This window comes from Dermacentor variabilis, chromosome 1, assembly GCF_050947875.1.
Source record: "Dermacentor variabilis isolate Ectoservices chromosome 1, ASM5094787v1, whole genome shotgun sequence".
In the NCBI taxonomy this organism is placed as follows: Eukaryota; Metazoa; Arthropoda; class Arachnida; order Ixodida; family Ixodidae; genus Dermacentor; species Dermacentor variabilis.
This window is the reverse complement of record NC_134568.1, coordinates 119157540-119185100: the sequence shown is the minus strand read 5'-3', so window position 1 is coordinate 119185100 and position 27561 is coordinate 119157540. Positions and strand designations below refer to the sequence as shown.

The 27561-nt window shown below is 42.3% G+C and overlaps 2 protein-coding genes across 7 annotated transcripts in view; one reads left to right on the top strand and one right to left on the bottom strand.

The window, feature by feature from the left end:
- Nucleotides 1-81: 81 nt before the first annotated feature.
- On the bottom strand, nucleotides 82-22869 carry LOC142583728 (dnaJ homolog subfamily C member 12-like). 2 transcript variants are annotated; one of them, XM_075694216.1, is made up of 5 exons: nucleotides 22620-22869; nucleotides 18810-18888; nucleotides 16088-16218; nucleotides 4120-4195; nucleotides 82-283 (listed from the first exon to the last, which is right to left on the bottom strand). In XM_075694216.1, the coding sequence occupies exons 1-5, from the start codon at nucleotides 22707-22709 to the stop codon at nucleotides 192-194; spliced, it is 468 nt and encodes a 155-aa protein (XP_075550331.1). In that variant the 5' UTR covers nucleotides 22710-22869; the 3' UTR covers nucleotides 82-191. The 2 variants fall into 2 exon arrangements, with proteins under 2 accessions (XP_075550331.1, XP_075550333.1); XM_075694218.1 differs by having other exon boundaries at nucleotides 4124-4195.
- An 88-nt stretch (nucleotides 22870-22957) lies between these two features.
- The window catches only part of LOC142583703 (aldo-keto reductase 1B-like), a 43646-nt gene continuing 39042 nt past the window's right edge, over nucleotides 22958-27561 (top strand). The window contains exons 1-2 of one of the 5 annotated variants that reach the window (XM_075694193.1): nucleotides 22958-23090; nucleotides 23365-23498. In XM_075694193.1, the coding sequence (XP_075550308.1) occupies nucleotides 23054-23090; nucleotides 23365-23498 (171 nt within the window). In that variant the 5' untranslated portion in view covers nucleotides 22958-23053. Of the gene's footprint in view, nucleotides 23236-23360; nucleotides 23499-23522; nucleotides 23541-27561 lie in introns of those variants that run through there. The other 4 variants (XM_075694203.1, XM_075694209.1, XM_075694197.1 and 1 more) reach the window with 4 other exon arrangements.

The window sequence follows — 27561 nt, the reverse complement described above, 5'->3', positions numbered from 1 at the left end:
TGTCAACCTGCGTTAGGTGTCTGTGTTCAAGCTGCAGTAGGTGGTGTGGTGTCGAGCAAAGTGAATTGAGACTTGCAGCTATTTTCATTAAATTCTGACACGGTCACTTTTTTAATATGACATATATTTACATTCACAGCACATAATGTGACCTTTACTGCATCAAAGCAGCAATTAATCTTCAGGATAAATCAGATCTCATAATTTCTGAATTTTCTCAGCAATTCATCAGCAGGTTCCTTGCTCCTCCAACTTGATAAAGCATCACTTGAATCATCCACACCTGCAGTACACAAAGAAGTACATGTTGCACAAGTATCAATAAAAGATGGAAAAAAATGTACTACTCTGACATGTTCTCTTTCTGATCTACACTTCTCTTATTTTTTATCAGTTAATGCACTGTCTAGGCCCCATGTTTCTCAAACCCAGTACCAGTAGTTGCTACTCAAGGCCTGTAGCATACATCAAAATAGAGAAACGAATGAACAAGTATAACCCATTCCATGCCACACTATTATCACAAATTTTTACAAAAAATGTCCAAATTGGCAAGTGACTATGCTACAAAACATTTAATTACAAAAGTGGCCAATTCACTCCATTACGGCATAATTTCTTATGATAAACATTGCAGACATCTTAAGTGTTTACTTAATGACAATCTCACCCATTATTGCAATACTGAAGCTTTAGAGCACTATACCATATACCATGTGGTAGGTACAAAAAGAGAACATGAAATTGATGTTCGCCTACAGAGTACACTTGGAAGTCCTACTCCACTGGGTCACCAGTATCCTCCACATGAAACATCTAAACTAGGGACGCCAAAAATTGGAAGTGAAGCGGGCATGCAGGGGCTTTGTTTACGTCGAATTTGCACTGCTGTCTTGTGACGTCAAAATTTCCAGAAGCACTGCTCTTGGAACACGAGCTTACTGCATCAAAGATCACTGTGTCTTCTTCACTCAAAGAGCAGTACACTTCATCTTTGAAATAGCTCAATTCATTGCTGAAGTCAGCTTTTCTTTTTCACAAAGAATCCAACAAAGCTTGAGCTTCCTATGGAACCATCTTTAAAAGCGCCAGTTGCCAGCTTCTTTTACTTTCTCTGCCAAGATAAACTCACTCCTGCTTGCGCTGCCCCACAAATTGTGTGCTACCATCCACCAGCACTAAGACGAAACCAGCTCGGCCATGGCATTGCCAGAAAGTGAAAAGTACCATCAACGAGCATAGCTCATCCTTCGAAGTTTTTACCAGAAACGCATGAACGAACCCAGCTCGTCCAAAACAGAGACAGGGTTAAAGATCTTCCACATACACAAGCACGGAGCACTATCTTGTGGCCGAAGGCACAATAAAATGTCTCCTTGGGTGTCCAGGCGCGCATCTTTCACTTCACATGCTGGCACTCGTGACAGAGACCGATAACTGAAATAGACTGTCAATAAATGTTAAAGCAAAAGTATGTTGCTACCTTTGCTCTAGCTGTTTTATATGATGCTGTTTAGAATCAGATCTAAACTACAGTTATGTATTTGGGAGATTTTTCTCATGTGCAACAGTCAAATAAGCAGCTCCAATATGGTGAGAAATTTTGTCAATACATTTGCAAATGTCGTACACAAAGCACTTGCTTTGTGAACGACAGGGCTTGAGTGCATGCTTGTGCTCATATGCTCGTCTGGACTATGCTATGTGGTGCAGACTGGCTTTGTCCTTCACCAGCTTGACCGATGAATAATAGCCACCTCCAACTTGCATGTGTTATCAATAAGTCTGCCAAGGCGTCTAAACAGGAGCAGCCAGGAGTTAGCGCACGCTGACAATCATGCATGTGGTGTGTGTGGTCTGGCCTTAAGTTTTGCGGGGTTCAAGCCTAGTTGAGCGTTCAAAACTAGTCAAAATTAGCAAAACTCGATGGCTACGACACTGATAAGCAGGGTAGCCAAAGCTTAATTGCTACACAGGCAGCCACGGCCAAGCATGAGCAGACGACACTGAGCTTCTTCAGGAAGTACGTAATTATTATTGAAATTCGAAAGCAGATTTTTGCTTACTTCAGCCTGTTTATTAAACTTCGTCAATAAATATACACAGTAACAGTAGGAAGAAGCACACTGATCAAGCACCCTTCTCGATTGATGTCAGCTGCTGGCCAATAGCAACCGCATATGGGAATCCACTACACTATGAAACAAAGCATCCAGAAAACAGTGAGGAGCAGGCTTCTGTTGAAAAGAAAGCATCTGAGAGAAAGGCGACTTTGCATTCCGCTAGCTAGCTCCATGCACTGCGTACGACTACAAAACTTTGCTGAGGTGTTCACATCAGCGTATGCTATCTGCAGGCTATGCCTTTTCACGAAGCCCGAAGGGGCGTTCAGGACCCTTTTAAAGCAGCATGTTATAAAATTCTCAATGAAGCATTAGAATGCCATCATCATGGGCTGTTAAGAGGCATTTCCTAACTACTATTCAATGGTAGTACGTATCATGGTTAACTAGTAACTATAGAAGTGATTGTACAAATATTTTTACCGGCTTAAAACTGCTGTTCTTGAGAGTAGTCCAGCAAAATTTAAGGAGTCTTTAACAGCACTTTTTGTTTGATCCTTAAAACAAAACATTTTGTTCAGACCTTGTATGTCTTGTGTTCAACTTTTGTTACTATACTGCTATTGACACGTACACTGACAAGTGAAGATAATTATAATTTTGTTCTTAATTGTACTTGCTTTGCACTTAATTTTGTCATTGACTGTCAATCTGCTAATTACTGTTAATCACTGTTCTCGTTTTTTTTTACATTTTTCTGTTTCCCTTTTTTCCTCCTCCCCCACTATGCAATGTCTGTTTCTGTCTGTTTTTCCCAATACTTGTTACAACTCACAATTTCATTGGTGAAAATGTTCTTTTTGGTTGTACTCACTTCATATTCTATATCTGAAAAATGGCTGCTGTTCTGCTGGTCATTACATTCATTTTATGACATGTCCTTTTCGTCATTGGTTCTCCCCCCCCCCCTCTTTATTTATTGCCCTATAAAGGGCCTTTAAGAGCAAAATAAATTATCATGATGATGATGTTAAAGGGAAACTAAAAAGACAAATATCTGAGCTGCATTAGTAACTTAGCCTTCTACAATACCAAATAAGCCACTCTTACCATGAGAGGAGTCTGAATAAGCCAGAAAAGACACAAAAATGAAATATGGATGATGCTAACAATTATATGGGCGAAGTTCCCACACAGCCAGACATGATTCATGAATTCTGACAGCGTCTGATCGAGCCCATAGTTAATTTCTGATCAGTACAGATGGACTACATAGTGGTCTAAAAGAGCCAAAGACTGAACTAGGCAACCTTCAAAAATGTTTACTAAGCCACAACCACCCAAATATGAGATGGTACTTTGAAATCTAAGACTTCACACAGACATAGTGGCACTGTAGTTTCAGCAGGAAATTCAATAAATGGAAGTTTAACATACACTTACTGTTCTACCTATTGCCGTGAAATTTATAAAAGTAAGGTTCTCAACTTCATCACTCATAATTTATTTTGTTTTTTCTTCAGTGTCCCTTTAAAGTGAGAATGTTCATATTACAGCTAAGCTGACAGTACCCATGATTAAATTAGTCCCTGCACCTTTTTGTATATTTCACGAGTACATGAAACCTCAACTAATGAAACAGTATTTGATGTTTCACTTAGTTTTACCATATGTGTAGATAAAAAACTATGCTCACGAGTCATTATGCACTGTATGGTAACAAAAGTGTTTAAAAGACTCCACAACGGTAAATTTGACAGGAAACAAGATGTGCCAGTATAAAAATGCCTTTAAAACGTGCCCATAAGCAATAAAACAAGCCGATTTTGCTCCCAAACAAAGTAGATTTCCAAAAAATTGTTTGTTGCAGTGCATTTTGCACAACTGCTGTGACATGGCAAAATGTTAAAGCTAGTATTACAGTACTGGGAAATGCATATCACCAAGATGAACTTGTCTGCACACATGGCAGACTGAGCACAACATGGCTGCAGTCAGTTTGGCAATATAAATCAGTAGTGCCACACAACACAATATATCAAATAATGCTACTTACAAACTTGCATAGGTGCCTGATGACAGCAATCCATCAGCATTGGCTCCTTAGTCTTTTTGGTAACCCAGTGTAGAGACTGACAAAAATATTCAAGCAAAACAGTAATTTTAAAGGGTGTAAAAGTATCACCTTAAGCATTGTAGCATTCATGCAATCAATGAAGCATAAAAGTTCAATAAGTATGCTCAACTGCATCTTTTCTTTTATACAATTTGTTCTAACAAATATGTACACCTATAGATTTGACTTTTTCTTTAATAGCGATATTTACACACACTTGTACCAGCATGTGTGGGCAAGTGACTATGCTACAAAACATTTAATCATAAAAGTGACCAATTCACTCCAACTTGAATAGATAGTAGCTTGTATGGTACACTGATGACTTCTGTAGGTTCCAACATAAATAGATTTAGAAGTTCCAGGTTAATTTCAACCACACAAAAAAATCCACAGAGCTTTATAGCATGCACACAGTAGAGGAGGTCAGCCATGTCTCTGTAGTGATGCATCAGAGTGAATTTAAGCTGTTAGTCATGTGAAGATATACCTAAATTAAGTCATGTTTTTACAATTTTTATCCATTTTCCAAAGAGGGAGGAAGCAAGGAGTGACATCCAGGTGACACTTGCACACAGTTTTTTCTGATATTACTGCTGTATACTCGCTTGCATGTTTCAGTAGATGCTCAGTTGTAGTCAGCACAAGCGCCCTGTCTTCCATCATTACTTTGTCTTTCATTCTATGTGCCTTTTACAAAAGGAACCAGCACCAACTCTCCTAGCTTGCCATTATTCTGTAGCCCTTCCTGAACACATTGGTGGAGACATTCTGACGGTAAGCCTACCGAATTGGGGGGGCTTATTGACTAAGGGAGAGCATGCAGTGCATGTGTAACATAACAGACCATAGTTGGAGGTCGGCACTTGAAAGAGATGGACATGCCAGAGAATCCAGTGGCGTTTCTGCAGCAACTTGGAGCATGGACCCCAGCCTCATTTTGTCAGTGTTTAGTCTAGGTTCATTTGAACTGCTAAAAAGGACCACTTTTGTTTCTGCTTTAACTAACCTATGGGCTCGCTATACTTGCTTGTTTACAACCCACAGTTTCCTACAAAAATCACTAGAGGGAACTCACGCACTGCAATCATTCAGCTACCACGGGAGTTATGGTTAGTTGATGGATTTGTCTAATACTTCATGCTTGTAGTTTCAATCATTCTTATGACATGATTTATTGCGCATTATTTTTCTAAATTTTCAAGTACTCATAGTTTTCTAAATGCAGCAAGGCAATTAGTCTCTGTGCACATGAATGATATGTGAGAATAGTTGCATTTATAATGCAATATGTTGTTCAAAACAATCAATTTATTGCAAAGCCACAAAGCCGTTTGAAGCCAGAAGCTGGGGGAAATTCATGTACTGGCCATCATTCCTATGTTGGCTGATCCGCCATACTTGCAGCTCCTGTAGGCATTGTAGGACTCTATAGCACCAGAGTTCCTTCCAGTGATTTTTGTAGGAAACTGTGCTGTAACCATGGTAAGAGTGCTACCAATTTTAATGAAAACAGGCTACCGTGTATGCATGTTTTCTCTACATGCATGCTGCGAGTGCTTGGTATTGGCTGCAATATTTCACACTGGTAGAGCGGCAAAATTAAAAATTAAATTGAGGGTTTTACATGCCAAAACCATGACATGACTATGAGGCATGCCATAGTGGGGTACTCCAGATTAATTTCGACCACCCGAGGTTCTTTAATGTGCACCCAATGCGTGGTACATGGGTGTTTTTGCGTTTCGTCCCCATCGATATGTGGTCGTGGCGGCCAGGACTTTATCCAGCGCCCTCAGGCTTAGCAGCACAATGCCATGGTCACTACACCACCACGGCAGATGACTGGTGAAATGGGTAAGGGTATACCAAAATTTCGAATCAGAGGAACTTTTAACTAACGTGTATGCTGAAAGTTTTCAACTGAATAACTACAGAGCGCACAACTCCTTTTACGTCTGTCATCACACAACATTAGAATCAGAATCAGAATTTATTGTTAGAAGTTGGGTCAAATTACAAGTGTTTAGTATGCAGGAGGAGGTCCCATAGTCAGAGACTGTATCAGGACCTCCTGTACAAGAATAGTTATGATAATTGACATCTCAAAGCAACAGTAGCATATAATAAGGTATTATACAAGCAACAGGAAATGAACGTTAACAAAGCAAAATACATAATTCATTACAAATAATAACAAGGTTTAGCTTATCTCACAGTAACATAAAGAAATGCATGTGAAGAAAATACCAGTAGTTTATTTACAAGAATAAAAACAAACAAAAAAGCAAGATAAGCAAAAAGAATGGACAAAAATACGGTTACAGTAAATTTTCTCATTAGTTTGTCAATAATAAATGCATTAAAACTGATCTGAATCATAATCAGCACCATCTAAAAAAAAATCAAAGAAACACTTGAGGAGAACTTTAAGTTCAATGATGAATGCATACAATGATTACTATGAGCCACATGTAACACCAAGAGCAGATCAACAAAACCTTGGTTTTACAAAGGCTTGTACACCTACTGTAATGAATTAGTCTTGGAACAGCAATCTGTAAAGTGGTATAAAAATCTTCCCACATATTTTTAGCACAGGCTGGTGCACCATCTCACCTCTTTCTCCTAACCTGACATGATACAACCTGTCCACCAAAAAGTAAGTAAAATTCTTTCATGAATAACGTGAGAAGAGGCAATTCATTCATCACGTTTCATTACTTTTTTTTTAATTAGCCTTACAGATTTAGAGCTTTGCAGCTATTGAAGGCAATTCACAGTGCAGCAATTTAATTTCTCAATTAACAAAAACATGGGATGAATGAACAAAATATATGTGCAAGTAATTGTCAGTTGAGCAGCATAACTAAGGGTTTTAATATACAGGTTGTCCCACATAACTTGAGCCAAAGTTTTAAAAATGAAAGGCACTCCAGACGCAAGTTGAACTGAATGCATAATGTTGGCACTGGCCTAGAGTTACTCGGGCTAATTTTTATTTTCCCCTTAACTAACTAACTTAACAAATTAGTTATACTTAATTAATCAACTGTTTAAGTATTGGCTACAGACCCAAAGTGTGATACGCAATGTTGTAGAGCACCTTGAGAAACCTCTCAATAAATTGTTTCCAACACGTTACATCTCACGTGGTTCTTTTTTCCGCATTCCAAAGAAAGCCCGCGAAATATTAAAAAATACCACGGTGACAGGGCACTTGCGCACTGTTACTGTGCGCAAGTGCCCTGTGACCCTCAAGCGTGCAATGCATGAACAAGGTCGGCTGCAGCGAGACTGGCCCGCGACAGGGTGTTATGACTGGTGTAGGTATTGGGGCATGCGGCTTTTATCGCATGATGGCGCAAATGCGTGCTGCTGGCCGAGCAGTGCCGAAGCGATAAGGCGTCTAAGGCGACGAAAGAGAACAAGAACATAGCTTTATTTTTTTTATGCTTGAAATGGGCAAGAGTTGGCAGCCTGACGACGGAATATAATGGGGTTGAGTGGGGAGGCGGCATTTGGGCCATAATTATTTTCCAGTGACCTTCAATCCAAAAAGTGCCCTTTGATTATAATGTGTGTTCAAAGAGGTCACCATCTGCTGCCATGCACATTTGGCATCTCATAGGCACATTTTCCGAGGCGTTCTTGATCATGGTATCACGGATGGAGTTGCAGACTTGTCTTATTTTTTCTTTTAGGTTCTCTGATACTGTGGTTGGTGTCCGGTATACTTGATCCTTGATGTAGCCCCAGAAAAAGAAATCGAGGGAAGTTAAATCTGGTGACTGTGTCGGCCAAACAATGGGCCCATGCCATCCAATCCACTGCTGCGGGAATACTTCATGCAGCCATTTGCAAGCTTTGCTGCTGCCGTGCACGGGAGCACCGTCATGCTGGTACCAAATATCCATGATCCTAGCCAATGGAACTTCGCAAAGAAAATCCTCAAGCGCTCCATCAAGGATGTCGATATATCTTGCACCTGTAAGCGTGCTATCAAAAAACACTGGGCCAATGATAGTGCCACCATAAATTCCACACCACACATTAACCAACCACTGATATTGGTGATGTATCTTCAAAACCCAGTGGGGCTTTTCGTCGCTCCAATAGTAAGAATTGTGGATGTTCACTTGGGCATTACGTGAGAAGGTAGCTTCATCGGTCCACAGTATTTTGTTGACAAAACCTAGGTCCTCTTTCTTCTTGATTATAATCCAGTTTGTAAAGTACTTTCGATTTTGGAAATCACGGGGCTCCAACATCTGGTGCAACTGCACGTGGTACAGATGAAGTTGCCTATTCTTAAAGGGCCCCTGAAACGGTTCAGACAAATTTTGTAGACATGTAGGGTACAGCTAAAGTTAGTCATTTGCACCACAATTTGCATGAAGTGTCTCATATTAAGAGAGCTACAGACGATTGCAAGTTACCCTCATCCATAGTCATGCATTTTCTCCTCAACTCGTTCGCCAAGTGATCAGGGCTAAGCTCCGCCTTCACTGGCACTGCGTCATGATGGCACGTCGCGTCGTCTACTTCCGGTTGTCTAGGAGCAAGCGCGCAAAGCCTCTTTAACCTCTCCACGAGCTGCTTGGCAGTCGACCCCAAGCAAGAGCTATCGAAGCATCGTGCGTTGCGAGTATTCTGTCGCAGCGCCGAACGTGTCTGGTATTCCGGTAACCGCAGGCGAGCTGGGCATTTCAACGAATGGGTGGAGGCATAAACTCAAGCCAATGAAGCAACTTTATTAGCATAGGTGTACGTCAGCGGCATGATCGATCTGCACAGTTCAGCCACCTCTTGGCACAGAGCTTAACCAGCCAAACAAAGAACTAATATTGTTCTAACTAAGTGTAAAACATTTTAAACATTTACAAAAATTGCATGTTAATGATTAGGCTCCTGCAAAAAATTTACACCAGTAGTGAAGAATACACTTCGTTACTGCTACTGTGTTTGGTTGAGCTCTGTGCCACCAGGTGACTGCATCATCCATATCATTCACATTTGCGCTTCTGCTCATCTTGTGAAATGGCACAGTGAAGCGGCCGGGCCCTGTCCCCTCGCTTGCGTTTACCCGAATACCGGACTCGCGAAACACTATTGTGGTAGTAATCCACCGGTGTAAAGTGGCAGCCGCAAACATGCAAATCCTGGCGCTGATCGGATACCGATAGTCAGATGCGCTGCAGCCACTCCGCTAGTCTGCTGCTTTGCCGAAGGACACGATGTCGCAGCTTGACATAATGCCAGTCGCTACATTTGCAGCCCACAATGCAACAAAAGCGATTCATGGTGCTCACGAAAAGACAGACCGACACTGACCACGGAGCTCTCGTCAAGACGGAGCACATTGTAACACAAGCAGACAACACTTGCTGTGTGCCGGAAGTGCTTAACTGTACTGAGAAATCGTTCTTGTGCCTTCTCTTTCTGTTACTTTCTTTTTATAGAAACAAATTAACTAACATTCCAACTATTACGAACAATATTTGTTTACCATAAAGTTGGAAAAATTATTGATGACGCGCCCTGGGCAGCCAATTGGATAGCTCGCCCTACTGATGTCATTAGGGCAATTTACGTCAAATGTGTAGGAGCGGCTGAAAATTCGGCTGAGCAGTCTGCTGCAATCGGCAGCGACGTAAATTTTTAAAACCTTATAATAAATTACACGCTTTATGCGGATCACCTAGATGCGTCAATTAATCATCAGAAGGACCTACTCTAACGACTCAGTACGTTTGCACAAAATCGTCAAAATTGTTTAATAGTCACTTTAAGTGCTCTTGCTGAAGACTTTGACACTCCAGCTTCAGCACCCACACTACGAACGCTTGCACGTGGGTCTGAAGAGAACTTTGACAGAATATCTGTCTCCACGTCCTCGCCCAGGATTGAAGATTTATGTTGTTTCTTCGTAAAAGTCCCAGTCTGTCTCAGCGTTTCATATGCATGCACAATCATCATTGAGCTCGGACGTGTACCTGGATGCCAGCATTGAAATAGCTCAACTGCGCGCCTTCTATGTCCACATAATGCACCTAGAGCCAAAACCATATCCGCTCTTTCCTCACTGGAGTAAGCCATATCTGCTGCTCAACGTTGGTCACAGCCAAATAGTGTTGCTGTGGAGAACATGCAGGGATACAAGCGCCTGAGGAGCACTGGATATATTGCAGTTCGCTGGGATTGGTTCAAACGAGGTGCATAAGGTATGATCTACATCCGATAAACTGGAACAACCTGCGGGCACACACTCTCAGGGACTGATGCGTCGGTCACGGTGCACAAGTGTGAAGCCAAGTGTAGGCCAGTGCGAAAAGAGTCATCGCCTAAGAGGACATGCGTAATCTTCTTTGAATATAGCCAAGGTTTTTATTACCATTAGTTTTGTTCCCGTGTGATTTATGCGCTGTTATTCGAGCCCTAAGGTTTAAAGTTGTAGCATCATCGTTCAATTCGAAAACTACTTAAAGGTCATTTGTGTATAAAGGCAAAATTGTAGCAACCATCATCGCCTTCCATCGTTCCCACGCACTTCGCCCTTTCCTTCTTTCAAGCAGAATCAAAATGCTGCTTTCATTTTTTCTTTTTCATGGCCTTAGATGCTTTATTGCTTCGGCAATGCTCAGCCAGCAGCATGAATTTGCACCGTCATGCGATACGAGCTGCATGCCCCGATACCTACACCAGTCATAACGCCCTGTGGCGGGCCAGTCTCGCTGCAGCCGACCTAGTTCATGCATCGCAAGCTTGAGAGCAGCACAGTAACGGTGCGCAAGCGCCCCGTCACGTGGTATTTTTTTCGTTTTGCGGGCTTTCTTTGGAGCACAGAAAAAAGAGCTATGTGAGATATATTGTGTTGGAAACAATTTATTGAGAAGTTTCTCAAGGTGCTCTACAAATTTGCGTACCACACTTCAAGTCTGCAGCCAATACTTAAACAATTGATTAATTAAACATAACTAATCCGTTAGTTAAGAGAAAAATAAAAAAATAGCCTGAGTAACTCTAGGCCAGTGCCAACATTATGCATTCAGTTCAAATCGCATCCGGAGTGCCTTTCATTTTTAAAACTTTGGCTCAAGTTATGTGGGACAACCTGTGTTTGTGTATATATATATATATATACAGTATAGTGAAACCTCGTTAAACTGTAGTTGGCCGGAGCTCGGAAAAAGTATGTACTAAGCGGTAGTACTGTTTAACCGAAATAGCATGAGATTGCACCCACTTACCAGTCAAAAACAGAACACAGAACTCAGAGAGAGTGCAATGAAAGAGGAAAAAACATGCAGTATTTATTCACTTCGCGTGACAAAAGTGTTATTTTCGTTTGATGCTGCCGCGGCCTATCAGCGACGACAGCGGCCTCAAACTTACTGAAGCTGCGTGCCAGTTTTTCAGCCAGCCCCCTCTTCTCGGCAAACACTCGCATGGCAGATTCCTCATTGGCGTTATGTATTCTCCGTGCACGCATGCGGTAAAGCTGCAGAAGTCGCGGGGCACCTTTTTCATTGCGGGGTGCTGTTCTCGTAGCAACGATTGCATTCATGAGGCTGACGTAACGTGCAGCTTCTGCCACTGTCGGGCCTGAATCGCCCGTGCTGTCGCTTTTCGTGTCATCCTCATCACTGTCGCTAGTCTACATTTCGGCAACGATGGTGAAAAGTTGAACCTCGTAGCCGATATCTCTTCGCGGTCGCAGCAGCGCTGCCGAGCAACTTCGTCGCGTTCCAAATGCCACACACCGTAGTCAACAGCAGATCCCTGTCGCGTGCCAGCGCCGACTTCTTCGTGTCACATTCAATAGCACGAATGATTTCTAATTTTTCTTCTATCCTGAACACCCGGCGTCTTTTTTATCCGACCTTCGGCATGACATGAGTCCCCGCTTGCACGACGCCACAATGCCCGGCCTGGGAAGCTCCCTGGCTTCGGTGGCAGATGTAATTGGTGCCATCTATGAGGAGGGCGGAGCAGAAAATCCGTTTCCCTTGCACTTTTGTTCATTTTTTGAACATGCATCACCACCACGTTATAAGAAAAATCTTTGTTTTCGGAAACGAAGTCAATAAAGTGAGACCAAAGATGTGTTGTATTGGAAGAAGAATTTTTTTTATGTCTCGGCACATGCTGGTATAATTATAATTATGGGCAAGACTGCGTGCGTGCCATCACATAGCCCACGGTGCACCATGAGCCAGCTCGCAAGCAATGCCAATGCACGCGCTGTGCCGCGCACAGGGATTGCTTGCGAGCTGGCTTGTGGTGCGTCGTAGCACGCACATGATAAGAAAAAAAAATAATACAGAACGCGCTGCGTACAGGCAAAAACAAAAGAAAAGTAAGTGGCGTGCGCGGCATGGGGGAAAGGGAGTGGAGCGGGTCGGCATAATAAAAACAAAAATAAAAAAAAACGTTAGGGGGAGGAGGCGCCACGCAGCTGCTGTTCCTGCTGCCATGACAACGTAAACAATCGTGCGCCGCCATTTTGCTAGAGCATCGCCCTCCTGTTAGGGCCATAACTGGAGGGGGCCTTGGCAATAGCGTCGAAAGAGCATCTGCTCGAAAACAGCCAATGGCAGCCATGCGGAGATTCACCCCTGGGACCACATGCCTGGGACAATGCTCTCTGGCACGGCGCCAAAATGATGTTGATGTTGATGTGGCTTTACGCGCAAATGCACAGGGCACTTGGAGGCTGTTGTTCCGATCTATGAGGCTTGTTGTTCTGCAGGGCCGCCCGATGAATACGACGCACCGCCGTGCTTGCACGACGAAAAGTGGAAACACTACATGTTAACCGACGTGTACGCGAAAAGCTGGTACGGTTTATGCGGATACCAAAAACACATTATGTTCAATGGCCGCTGAGTCCGGGATTTGACTTTACTACTTTTAAAACGAAACGACTGTTTAAGCGGGTACGGTTTAATGAGGTTTTACTGTATTTTAGTTCAACATTAACGAAATTTTTAAAGATTGCCTGTGGCATTTAGCACAAATCTTTACTGAGCTGGTAAACCAGAAGAGGTATAAGTTACTTACACTGGAAATCAGTACACATAACTGAATACTTAACAAAATTTCACTAATTGCATAAGTGCACATATTGCAAGACACAAATTGAACCCAGTAATTTCACAAGGCACATCTATTTGGAACAAATTCTGAAACTAGCACCAGCTTTGAGATAAGCACCGTCAAACTTGCTGTAAAAATGCACTGTTGCTCCACTTCCTTTTTCAACAAAATGCCCTTTTATGCACTGAAGCTGTACAGTTACTGGAACACCAATGATTTCGTTGCATACTTTGGGAATGTATACCTCGAAACTGGTGTCATCCTTAGAATTCATTCCTATATGAGTTAGGTCACTGGCTACAATTTGCAAATTGCAATATGTGGTGTGACGTAATTAGTTTAAAAGTTCATTAGCAAATATTTGTTAATTATTCAAATATCCCTTTATTTTTTTTGCAAATTATGTCTGTCTCTGAAAGCATTCTGGTTAATAAATTGAACTGCAGTGCATATCACAGTTGGGTTTTTAAAATTTTGTAATCGATAAACACACTGTATATACCGGGTGTTTCTAGGAATACTTTAAGTACTATATAAAAAAAAACATTTTGAAATGAAAAGATGGTTTCTTCGGTGACATGCCATCAGTGGTGGCCACCATGGAGTGATGGTTATGCATTGTAATTAGTTGCTAATTAACAAAAAACATTAATTAACTTTGAATCTTAATTTCAGTAGGCTTATCGTAACTGGGAAATTGTAGTGAGCTCTCCATACAAGCTGCATCAACTTTTGGATCTAGAAAAATGTGATTATCCACGGAATTGTGGAACAGCCAGTTTCAGCTATCACAGTGCGCGAAACCAAAACTGGGAGGCTGCAGTGAGCTCAAAGCCGCGCTCCTCGAGGCAACATTCAGCTTGCGTCACCCAGCAGTGGGCAGCCGGTGGGCTGCAACAGCTAGGAGCAAGGAGCCGCAGCGCACTGGCTGCCCGCTGCTGGGTGACATAAGCAGAACATCGCCTCAAGAGGATGGCTTTGCACTTGCTGCAGCGTCCCAGTTTCAGTTTCACATGCTCTGACAGCCAAAATTTGTCATAACACAGTTCCATGGGTAAGTGCAATTTTCCAGATACAAAAGTTAACACAGTGAACTCTCACTTGAGTGAACTTCAAGGGACCGAAGGAAATAATTCACTTAACTGAAAGTTCACTAAACTGAATATTCACTAGACCAACATAAGACATGGCATACAGAGTCAAAAGTATGAAGTGCAATTCATGGAGCAAAAGAAATGGCATCCATAGTGTTAGAAATGTGTGAAATGGAATTTGTACATATCAACAAGTACAAGGTTCATAACAGTTATAATGCTGCCTTTCTCACTTAGAAAAAAAATCTGTAATCTTCTTCTGCACTTGTACTTTTAAAGCACAGGAAGTAACAAAACTGTCCAAAGAGTCAATGTTTTTGTACACTTCTTCTGGCACAGCTTGCTGTTGAGACACGAAGTCTGTCAACTTTCCAATGTACCCTACAACCTCAGCTAGAGTTATAGGGCTTGAAACTGGCTCGACAATTGCCTCTTCTTCGTCTTCTTCGCCTCTTCTTCGAAAGAAAAAGACGACGACAATGACACGGCTAGCCAGTCAGAAAAAAAAACACACCACATGGTTTGTGATGTGACAGATCGCCGCTTTGCTCTGGTGGCGTTGTAAGCACCAGCGATGTTACTTTGTTTATGGCCTCCGAGATTACATGCTTGCTCGTTTTGTGCGGGCAATCTCGGAGGCCATGACTCATTTCCGTTCGTTTTCCGCGACGCCGCTTTGCCCCAGGGGCGCTGTAGCGCCAGCGACGTTACATTACCGCTAGAGCGGTGGTTTGATGAGGGCGGGCATCGGTTCTGATCGTAAAAATAAGCCTTGGTCCTCTGAACGAGTTCGTTAAACTGAAATATTGACTGTTTTGAAATTCGTTTAAGTGAAACATTTTTGCATAGAATCTATAGGAAAGCTGCCGGGGATTTTTAAAAAGTTTGTTATTCTGAAATATTCGATAAACCGACGTTCGTACAACTGAGAGTTTACTGTATCACTTGTATGGACAGCTTGCTTCAATTTCCCAATTACGATGAGCGCTACTGAAACTAAAGGTTTCAAACACAATTCATGGATTTTTTTTTTAATTTGCAGCTAACTACTATGTATCACTCATCACTCCGTGGTCGCCACCTCTGACGGAAATGCCCATTTATTTCAGAATGGCTAGTCTTAAATATTACTTAATGTCTTCGTAGAAACACCCCGAACATTCAAACAGCTTGCCCTGCAGCGTATGTAGGTATTTAAATCAAAGCCCTCTTCATGTAAATATTGTAGTTGGCTAATGTTTTCTCAATGTTGTACATCTTTTGATAAATGTGCAATGCAGCAAGGTTGCAAAAGGAACATGTGAACAGTGCTGATTATTTTGCAGTGGTTGCACAGCAAAAAGCACGAAAGAGCAGACCATGACTAATCTTGGTAATGACTGAACTACTTGGTTCCTTGATCTTATCAAGAAAAATTATTTCTAGTCATAAAATGTAGAGGTTACAATTTGAAATGTGTATGTTTAAAAGACACTCAATTGATAATTCAAGAAAATGGGGGTCACCCATTTTAGAGAAAACAGTCAAGGGCTGCACAGTCACTTTTGTCGGAACATTTCCTACAAAGCTTGTTAAACACAATTTTTTCCATACTTTGTGGCAAGTGGAAGCAGAAAGTAAACACAACATATCCAATTCAACATTCCAGCTATAGAGATAATCTAATTAGACCAATCAGGTAGTTACAACAATATAGACAACAGACAAAAACATACCGTAACATTAAGGTTGACATACTGCTGAAATGGCATGCTGAGGCCCGACTTTCTCCACTTGTCATATTTTTTTCGTTTTTCAGGGTCTAACAGGACATCACGTGCTTCTTGAATGTTCTGGAATTGCTGGGCTGGTTGCAAAGAGACAGAGGTGCACTTTCACTGAACCACCAGCTACAAATACAGTTGAACCTTAATTTTGTTTAGAAATTTATTTCTAAAAGTTTTTAAAAAATTCTATTAGCAGGCTTTCATACAAGACTGCACATCTTTTCACAGAAAGGTATAGCAAAGCAATTTTGTATTACAGTTTCATTCAAGAATGGGAAAAATTGTCATCCAAGAAGTTATAAAGAAACCTCACATGGGTTTCTCAGAAAGGTTCGCAGTTGAAGAAAAATTTGTCATGGTCTGGGATGTTTTCTATTTTTTTTTTCAACTGAAAAACTTTCTGAGAAACCTGTATGTTTTTTTTTTTTTTTTTTGTAGCTTCATGGTACAGTCAGGTGGACAACAATTTTCCCTTTCATGAACTAATTTCTCCACGTTGTGGGCTTCTGCAGAAATGATTTACTTGTTTCAGTTTCACAAAACCTTTGCGCACTGCAATTTTTCTTTTTTTTTTTTTAATTGAAAATTGCTTCTCCATGGTGTTAGTGTTGTTACTTTGCCCCTTTTGCTTGTTTTCGAGTTGATTGCTGTTTACTGTTTGTCATTCCGAAAATGCCCCTCCTGCTAGGGCCAAAGAATTGGCCTGCAGTATGGTTAAATAAATAAAAAAAATAAAAATTTGGCAGTATGCGCATGAAGGGCCGATTTGGAAGGAGCGAGTAAAACACTTAACCGTAGCATCTGCTAGTCTGGCACCTTCTCAGTACCTGCAGTCGGCACATTACATTCATTCTCATAAGCTCAAAAACAAGGACTGCACAAAGGGTGATGGAACGAGGAATGCTAGGCATAACGTTGAGAGACAGAAAGAAAGCGGCTTGGATCAGAGAGCAAATGGGTATAGCCAATATTCTAACCGACATTAGGAAAAAAATGGAGCTGGGCAAATCATGTAATACGCAGGTTAGATAACCGGTGGACCATTAGGGTTACAGAATGGGTGCCAAGAGAAGGAAAGCACAGTCGAGGACAGGAGAAGACCAGGTAGGGTGATGAAATTAAGAAATTCACATGTGCTAGTTGGAATCGGTTGGCGTAGGACAGGGGTAATTGAAGATTGCAGGAAGAGACCTTCGTTCTGCAGTGGGCATAAAATAGACTCATGATGATAGTGATGATGATGATTAATTGATAACAAGCAAAATATAATGTGAGCTTCTTTGAGAACAGTGATGTAGAGCCAAGTTTAGCCCAGCACGCCTATCTGATCAACTTTCATGGCCAATGAACTGTAATTAAGTTTAACCACAGTGTTCATGCAATTCATGTGCCTAGGCATCGGCATGGTGCCAACTTGCCAACTTCACCACATATCTGCAGAATACTACTAGTTTGCATTTTTCTCTTTTTCTGCGTACGTATGAGTGTAAAAAAAGGCAGAAGGGGGAAGGGGTTTATTAGCACAGCAGTGACAAGATCAACTGCTCTGAGTGCTCAGTGGGACTCACTGTGCTGGCTTGCTACTGCATGGCAAATTTCCACATGCAAAAATGCGTCAGTCTGGTATTATCATGGTTTACATCACCTAAAATTGTTGTCTTGAACATTAATTGTACCTAACCATCCCATAGTGAAGGCCTCATGCTCGTATGGCAGCAGCAGCAGTGCTGCTTTGATAGTTTTTGTGGCTGTCTATATTTCAGTTATGCAACTTCGTTAAGGTGTTTCACTATCTGTTAGATTATATATAATCATAAAAGCAATGCTTCATGTGACATGATGCACAAACTTACTCTGCTTGCCCAAACTAGACAGCAAAAGCTGCATAAGAATTGTATTTTCTAGCCACCTGAAATTTCAAAATGCAGTCGCTGCTTCCAACAAGCAACCACGCGTACAGTTCCATGTAATAGCACAAAACTAGACAGGAGAAGCAACTAGTACAAGTGATAACTTCCATGCGGCGTAGAGTTTATTGCTAAGGAGACATATATATACACAATAAAATAATAACAACAAAGCAAAAGGCTATAAAGCAAAAGAGGGCACCCTCACTATTGCCCAGCATGCATGCTCCTGCTCTTAAAAAAACATCATTTGTTCATAAAATACAACATGCAGCTTGCTGAAACTTTCAACGGTATAATGTGGCAATTCCTTTTGCTGAATTCTATTCCTTTCTTAATATCCACCACTCACAACTGGCCAAGCCTGGTGATAACGCGAGCAGAGCATTTGCTGGGCCTACGACAAAGCATGAAAAAGAAAAATATTTTACATTATCCCGGCCCTTCTTTGCAATTTTGTACTTGATTACTGTCACATCCCTCTCACAATGTGCTGTAACACAATACCAATGGGCCAAATTCTAACTAGCCAAGTCACTTTCAAAATATACTGTGATCACAGGTTGCAGTGTTTGATTTCAAGACTTGCTTGGAGATTCAGTCACAGAGCCACCAGCACACATGCTCTTATCAAGTGACAGCAAACGAAATGGAAATGTAATGAAAGCAAACTGTGGGGCACACTGTATTTCCGTGGCACTATACAAAATTTTACTAATCTATTCTGCAGGCATATCATTTGCCTCCAGATAATAAATGTGTACCTGCTTCAGGGTCGCCTGGGTTCTTGTCTGGGTGGAATTTAAGCGCTTTTACCTTGTACTCACAGAGGAGTTGTTCATCCTGCAATGAGGCGAAAATACTCTGAATTAGGCCAATTCCTGATCAATGTAAACAATTTTGCACACCCTCTACATTCAAGCAAAGCTATTACATTGTTTTACTTGTCATCTTACAAATTGTTTCTTTTATGGCTGTTGTGGATGCCTAAATTTACAAAGCATGACAAGTGTAGATATAGGAAAAGCTTTACCCTTAATTTACCACCAGCAAACTTAAATGTTTGACTGTTTTCACAAGATTACAAAAGCAAACAGGGGTGTACCTCATAAGTTGCCGTATGCATATATATATATATATATTTCTAACGTCTAGCCCTTCTTAAATATGCAGTTCCAGTTCGCTAGAACAAATTACTACATTCACAATTAATGCAGCAAACTGAACGTATACATATGACAGTCAATTGCATCCGGACGTTAATTGGTAGCTAGATGTACAGGTGCCCCCAGAATAATTCGGAACGCCGGACACGCAGCTGCTCGTCGGCGGAGCGCGCCGGCGGATAAATACAGGCAAGGTCTGCGCATGCGCAGTCTTCCTAGCGAGCAAGTTTCGCTCCCTAGTGTTTCTAGATTGGCGTTGTCTTGCTCCAAAAAGGTAGCGCTAGGTGCCCTTTAGCATTGTGCAGGGGGGGCTGGGCGAATAAATGTCTGTAGCGCAGCATGCACCATAATCTGTAAATAAAGGCTTGTGGACGCCGTGCAACGTATTCTCGCCATGGTCTGCATCCCGTGTGGGAGATAATAGCAATGCTTTACGTGATTACGTGCTAGTGAGGCGGCTTGGCTACAACGACCTCGCTTCCCTATTTTTTCAACCGTGTTAGCCTGTCCTGCGAAGTATTAGTTCTTATTAAATTATCTCCCACTCCGTGGTACTAATGGCTTCGTAAAACGAGGACAATTTCCACTTATACATGACCCCTCTTAAAGGGTGTGTCTGCGATAGTGGCAATAAAAGAGTTTACAAAATGAAATAACGCGGCACGTTCCTCAAGGCCAGTTTCATGCACAGGAGGCCACCTCATTCCTTTTCCTCGTGGGAGGCCGCTCTTCAGGCCACTTTCTCGCATGACCAGCTCTGGCTGGTGGACCGTGCTTGCCTAGAGATGTCCGCCAGGGGGCTCCCGGACGTCTAGGGGCCCAACCACATTTAAATAGATCCAGTAAAGTTTTATCCATCCATCCATCCATTCGAAGGGCACTTTAATGAACTCTTCACGACTCCAGTCATTTATTGGCGCACCACATTACGTGGTTCGCATATATTGTGCGCCAATCAATCGCGGAAACTGGATCATTGGAAGCGAGTATTCTTACGTATTGGTCGCGTGTCGGCGTTTGTTGGTGTAGATATTCATTTTCACACTCATTTTCTTTTGCTCAGAGGGGATATACAATGATAATTAAAGGTAGGCTGTGTGAGCTGAATGAAAAAAATATAGTAAGGAGAACATAGAAAATATAAATAACAGGAAGAACACTGGGTTCATTTTTTCCACAGAAAACAAAAAGAATCGAAACGTAACTTTGTTTCGTCTAAAGCGGTTGGCATGTTCTGCTTTCAACATCTCGCGATGTCCACGCGAAGCGCAGCTTGTAGGCAGCGTGGAATTGACTCTCAGAGCGCATCTACGAAGTCCCTCCTCTCACCAAAGCCCTTCCACTCGCGCGTTATGGCGAGCCAGAGCTCGTCGGCACTTGCCCCTCCAAGATTCAGCTTGGATAAACTTGCCTTCATCGTGCCCCACGCGTTCATAACATTGAAGTCTGCACCTTTCGGAGGCAAGTAAAGAACGCGAACACCACATTTTCAAGAAGTTTTTCCACGGCTCTGGCCATGTGCACCGGCTCAGGCCTTGTTGGAACAAGTAGCAGCCATCTTTAAATGGCCCGTCAAGAGCGTATGGCAATAAGTGGAAGTCCTGAATTTCGCTGTAAACTTCAGCTGTGAACAATGGGGACAGCCGGATTATCGGACCGAGGCCCTCTTTGCTAATTGCTCCCCAAACGTTGAGGGCAGAGTGGCCGCTGTTGTAGATCTCGGAAACATACTCAGGCTCATATCTACACGAAAAGGAGGCAATGGATAATGGTCTTTTCAGATGAAAGACCTCTTGCGCGTCCGAAAAATTTGTGCTTAAAAGATCAGAATGAAAAGGAAAATACCTGCAGTTGTATGGTCTCCATACCCGGCGCTCTTAATCCCATCTAGATGAAGATGTCGATTCATCTGACAGTATGACTTCCTTCCATTCTTCACAGTCGTCCAGCGCTCATATGCCCTGCCAAACTCAAGGCGCCGGCGTTTTTGGCACTCCGTAATGTGTGGCTTTTGTGCCGCGACAAATCCACGAAGACCAGCCTCTCGCATGCGCCTTCTAATTGTTTCCTCACTGGCTTGCAGGTTGAGGGCTGTCTTGATCTGGCGGGCGCTCTAAAAAGGATCGGCAACGGCTGCAGCAACAATCAGAAGGTCGGACTCTTGCAACATGCATCGGTGTCGTCCCGATCGTGCTGCATCTTTGAGACGGCCATCTTCATCCCTGTATGCTTGGATTATTCGGTTGACCGCACTTATAGACTTTCCTGTGAGGCGGCATATCTCACGTTGAGGTATATCTTGTGAACTGAGCTGAATTATATTTCTCCGCACATTCATCGGCACTTTTTTCGGCATGTTGCCTCGATTGTAATAGGGCGGAATTCGCGTAACTGTCATTGTTTAAATATGTTCGTATCTCTTTATCAATCGAGCCGCCGATATCATCACGTTTGCATCAGACGCAAACGCCGCCCTTTGCCAGCGCTAGTCACGGTCACCTACCATAAATATTTTGAGCAAATGATAAATACGGCCCACATGAAAAATGAAAAACAAAGGCGCCCAAGCACCCGACCATGCAGACACGAGCGCTTATGCTCCAACGCGAGTGCATGCGCAGACAGAGCTTGTCACGGACACCATCGGCCCAACCCCCTTGACAAAACGTTAAGGGGCACCTAGGGCTACCGTTTTGGAGCAACGCAACCCAAACTAGATGCACTAGGGAGCCAGCCTTGCTCGCTAGGGAGACCGCGCACGCGCAGACCATGGTACTACTTTATCGACGGGCGCGCTCCGTCGGCGAGCTGCCGCGTGTGTTGCGTTCCGAATTATTCTGAGAGCGCCTGTACCTTTATTTATGCACGCAGGCCAGAGAATCGTAAACACGTCTCCAACGTCCCTTTCACACCTTTTCGCTGTTCTAAGGCAACATACCCTGGCCGAAATGCGTACCGATTTTTCAAATATATGCTGGCACATTTCACGCATCGCTTTTCTGTTCATGAACTGTCTGTGTTCAAACGTCGACTGTGCACGTTCACATTTTGATTTTTTTTTTTTTTGCCATGTTCTTTACAGCCAGTCCACACAATAAAAACAAAAATTGTTATTAATTCGAGTTGGCGCGCATGCTGCCACCGCCTTCAAACGCAAGCATCAATTCGAGCAGACATATGAGCTAGATAAAGCGAAAGGAAAGAGGCTAAAGAAGTTCCTATCAGCCACTTGTTGATCTCTCGACGACCTTGCGCGGCTTATCGATTGAAAGCTGTTGACAGCCTTTACAGATGTATCAGTACTACGTAGCAGTAACGTGAACTCTAAGGTCGCTAAAGGTACTTAGTCACCACAGAATGATGGCACAATGGCGCAAATGTTTAGAGAAATGCTGCGAGACAACGTACCGAAGAGATTTCGTCGCACCCAAGTATCTCGTAGTAGTCGGGCTGCGCTTTGCAACGGCCCTTCATAACGTCTTCTAAAAGGGATTCCATAAGCACAAAATATATTTACTTTTTTTCTCCTGATCCGAGACAGGTAAACGCACAGAACTTGAGTAACCTGTACTTTTCACCACATACAAATCGCTGGGTTTCGCTAGTTTCGCTGCGCGGTTGTTGCGCAAACTACTTGCACTGCTTCTCTAGGGACCTAGGGACGGCACACGAAAGTATTTCCATTGGTATTTCCCTAGCGTTTCCCTCTTCAATTCTATCTCGCTCTCTCTTTAGCTTATCTGTCTTTTGGTGAAGTGGCGAAAATCACCGAGCAAACCGAGCTATCAGAAAAAAAAAAAAAAAATTAGGGTAACGCAAAGCAGCAGTGGCAACAGCTGCTCATGAAAAGCGTTACGCACAACCACGCCAACCACGCTGGCAAGTAGCGCTTGCTAGTCTCGACAGTTGACTGCTGCCTCTTTATTCTATGTGCTGCCGGCGAACTTCGGAGTGCTTGTGTACGCCCGCTGGTTTACGTCGCGGTTTGCAGTAAAAAGGAAGCGCCTCTGTATAGTTCGTGTTGGTGGGTGTCTTTCTTTTTTGCTTTTGCGTTCGCTAGAATATTTGGCCCCACCGAATCAATGTTTTCTTGCTGCATGCACTTAATGCCGTGTTCCGCCAACCAACAAGCGCCATCACTTTCGACAGATAGGTTCTTCGGTGCCGGAACCAGTCCATTGGCAGACGCACTTCTGTAGTCTACGCGGCGACATGGCAAGCAAGGTTCCCCTCGTGACTCTTTCATCGGGACACAAGATTCCTGCAATCGGCCTTGGAACTTGGAAGGTACAAAACATGTCTTGGAAGAAATGGCGCGCTTTTTAAATGGTATGCGAAGTGGCGGATAACCTTATTTTGCAATTGCCGAAACTGCCATATCAATTATCGCAGCATTGCTAACATACACACATGCCGTATTCTGTGTGTAAAACACCTGCTGATTGATATTACGAAATTGTCATACGTATATGCTGAACATGCATGACTGGCATCAATTTTTAAACCTCATGTCTTGATTGTATAACATTGTCGTACAACTTACAAGCATGGTAATATGAAGTGCTGATACGCGCTTGACTTTCTTAAACGTTTTAGTAGGTTCTTGCTAGTGCTGTCCAAGCGAGACTCTTTGTACCCTTTTGCCTCTTTAGTTTATTTTGGCTAGGTTAAACTTGTAAGGCAGTGAACGGTATAAGCTAATGGAAGTGGCCACATGGCATGTGTGCCTCTTCTTTAAAATGTATTTTTCTTAAGGGTGCCTCATATGCATCATATAGAGCATGTATTTCTCATCATGCTTTTGGAAATGTATACCTAGCAAGGTGAAATGCCAGAGACATTTTAATTAAATTTTGAATGCAGAAGGGGGCAGAGTTGTTCCATAAAAAAATGAATAACCAACTAAAATATATCACATTCGTTCACTGTGTTTACGTTACACTGCTATCAAGTTGGAAATCGTAATTCACTGCGTGCACTACAGTCGCTGCATTAGTTCCTTCAACTAGAAAAAAAAGCTGCAACCTTTCAGTTTATTTAGAGGTGACTTACACTCAACCTGCATGGCCTCCCGCATGCTTATAGGTGTGCAGAAAACTGCACATGTCACACACAGGTGATTTTCCACATCCATTGAGTGTGAGTCACCCCTTATACTACTACCTTCTCTTGAAAGATGTCATAACCCACTGTGATGGCTCATGTAGTGGCTTTGTCATTGTGCTGCTAAGCCCGAGGGTATGAGATCAGTCCCGGCCGCAGCGGCCTCATTTCGATGGGGGCAAAATGCAAAAATGCCTGTGTACTGTGCTTTGGGTAAAGAACCCCAGATGGTAAAAATTAGTCCAAAGTCCTCCCACTATGGCATGCCTCATAATCATATCATGGTTTTTGGCACATAAAACCTCTGAATTTGTTGTGGTACAGGGTTTTTTGTGCAATATGTGTGATCAATGGGCAGCTTTCTCTGACACACTTGCCACAAGCTGCACATACAAGCACTGCATGGAATTTCCACAACGAAGTTGGGCTTCTCTACCACCCTGCCTGAATTATGGCCATGCGGACATAGTTAAAATTTATGCATTTATGTCTGTTACACCACCACACTGTGGAATTCTTGTTGCTATATCTGTACATACCAATTGTTCAAACAGCATGCTCACTGCCCTTGTCTTCTTTGTGGATGTACGAGTATGGAAAAAGTATTTTAAGAAGCAGTGTTTCATGAGAGGTGCAGCATCTGTGGAACTACCTCACTTTAAAGGGAAGCAGAAGAGGTTTTAGAATCGGAAGATTTATGGGGGTTTGGAAGGCTGCCACTGTTTAATTCAACTCTTGAAGTTATTTTCTTGATTGTGCGAGTAGCAGCTCCGCAATCACTGTTTAAATTTTTGCGTGCCTGGTGTAGCGGAGAAAGACTGGGCGTGACGATGACGTCAACGCAGTATTCACGCAAGTGCTTTATTCTAATCATGTGCCTTGCCAATACCGAGGATGACGTCATGATTGTCTTCGCAAACAGATCCCCTTAACCGGCCTCTGGCGTTTCCCGCAGATGCTGCTGCTTGTTTTTGCTAAAATAAAGCAACTTGTGGCAACTTGCGGCCTGTTAAACTATGACTTTCATGTTCAGGGGGTGAAAAAGCTATATTAATTCACTGAAACCTCACTTTTTTTTCAGCTCAGCTTCCCTTTAAGTTTCCGCTTCTTTTCATATCGTAGATTTTCATAGCATTTAGTATACACTAGTAGTTGACTGCTAAGCAATAAAAAGAGGGGTACATTGATGGAACAGAAAATGATAGGCATAACATTAAAGAGACTAGAGGAGAGTAGCATGGATTAAAGAGTAAGCACAGGTAGTTGATATTCTAGTTGAGAATAAGAGGAAGTGTAGTTGGGTAGGTCATGTTTATGCATAGAGTAAGTACACTGGTGTTCTTTCCATTTAACAGAATGAGTGCCAAGAGAAGGGAAACGTAGCTGAGGGCAGCTGAACATTAGTTGGCATGATTAGGTTTGATAGTTTTCAGGCATAGATTGAAGTTGGCTGATGCGACATAGGGTAATTAAAGATTGCTGGGAGAAGCCTTTGTGCGGGAGTTCTGCTGTGGACATTAAATAGGCCCCTGCTGTTGACACTGTTCTGATGGTCTAAGCAGAAACTAAACCTGACAACTTTTGTGGACTTCACAAAAGGGGCCCAATATAGAAAAGTGCTGTGAAATTTGCAATGGCAGACCAACATTATTAATTACATGATTCAGGTTCAAAATTGAGAAGCTTTACCACTCTAATACTTTTCGTTAGCATTAAATAACTGTGGTTCGACCTTTCTTCTCTCCATTAATAACCTGCAGCTTTCCACCAAAGAAAATTAGTTTCCAAGGCATTATTTATCAGTCTAAATTGATATAGGTCTTTTCCTTACGTCCCTTTGAAAAAGGGCTAATGGGGATTAATGGATAATTATTAACGGTAAGAACACTAAGGCCCAATTAGAAGTACAAACAAAATTTACGTATAATAAATTTACAAAAAGGAGTGCAAAGGGATAAAACATGGCTATAATATTTATCTAGGTACGATATAAAATTGATGTGATCCAGAGTATTATTTCATTACAAGGTGGCACAGTTTTTGCTGTCATTATATGTGTTGCAGAAGGGGAGCATGAAGCTGGTGTTTATATGAAAGGCATCATGATGTGCATATTGGAGTTTGATATCATTCTCTACTTTTGCTTTTAAATAAAGCATATTTGTGCAGCAGATTTCAAGGAGATGGTTTAGCAAACTAGATACCACATTTAATCTTTTATTCTCAGCTGATCTAATGACCCCGTAAATCAAGGAGTGAGAAATGTAGTGTTGTGGAGACCATATATCTACATGCTACTCTCTATGGCGCAGGAAGTGGAGGTTGACATAAGAGGAGCGTGTCGCTGGGGGGGAGGGGGGTATATTGCCCACATTTGTTGAGACTCTTCCATATTTTTGTCATATGAACATGGAAAATTTCCTGCAGTGCCTTGTGCTGGAACTGTGCCACAGTTTATGATCCCATGCGCACACAACTGTTTGAAGTCTGCAGTGGAAATGTGGGACAGCAGCTGGCTTCAAGCAAACTTAGCTGTTCCACATTGAGAAGTTTCAGATTTGATACTGTTTATTAGCTCGTGAATGCATGCATATTACCAAGCTCGGAGAATTATAATTCACTCATTCAACTTGCTTACCCATCTGGAAACCATTCAGATTCTAAAAATTGTTGATTAATTTGCAAATGAATACCTTCACATTTGAATGGAACGAAAAGAATTAGTCAGCCATATACTGTGAATAAGTTTAGCCTTTCATGCAAGCAAGCAAACCATGATTTTGAACGCTGCAAAAGTGCCTCATTCCCACTCCTTCATTTACATAACTGTGTATGCAATCAGTGTTATGTTGTGCACATTTAAATAGTGCTCTTTCATTACTGAGCAATGAGCTAATTAGTGCAACATTGTCTTGTTTTGCTCTGCTGTTGCTGCAAATACATCGATGTCATGACAGCCCACACACTGTCAAAAAGAAACGTAAATTTGAGGTTGTTTGGAACATTTTGCTAAAGGTGAGTATGGCAGCCATGACATGACAATTACACAAAGGCCACCTCTAGCACGGTACATGTTCGTATGATCATTGTGGTGCCCCCCGGCAAGAGTAGCAAGCTACAGGAGTGTACGTCAGACTTGCTTCTCTGTTAAATTTATAGAGCTAATCTCTCTCGTGTCCTGCTGCTCTTTCTTGCAGTAAATCTAGAACCTGCCTGTAAGGCCATCAAGGTGACTAAATATTTTAAT

Bases quoted from the DNA above. Each gene is read 5' to 3' on its own strand.
- LOC142583728 (XM_075694216.1), bottom strand. From the start codon at position 22,709: ATGGAATCCCTTTTAGAAGACGTTATGAAGGGCCGTTGCAAAGCGCAG. The intron at 16,219-18,809 runs GTACACATTTAT...CTTTGCAACCAG, and splicing joins CCCAGGCGACCCTGAAGCAG to CCCAGCAATTCCAGAACATT. The intron at 4,196-16,087 runs GTATGTTTTTGT...TATTTTTGTCAG, and splicing joins ATGTCAACCTTAATGTTACG to TCTCTACACTGGGTTACCAA.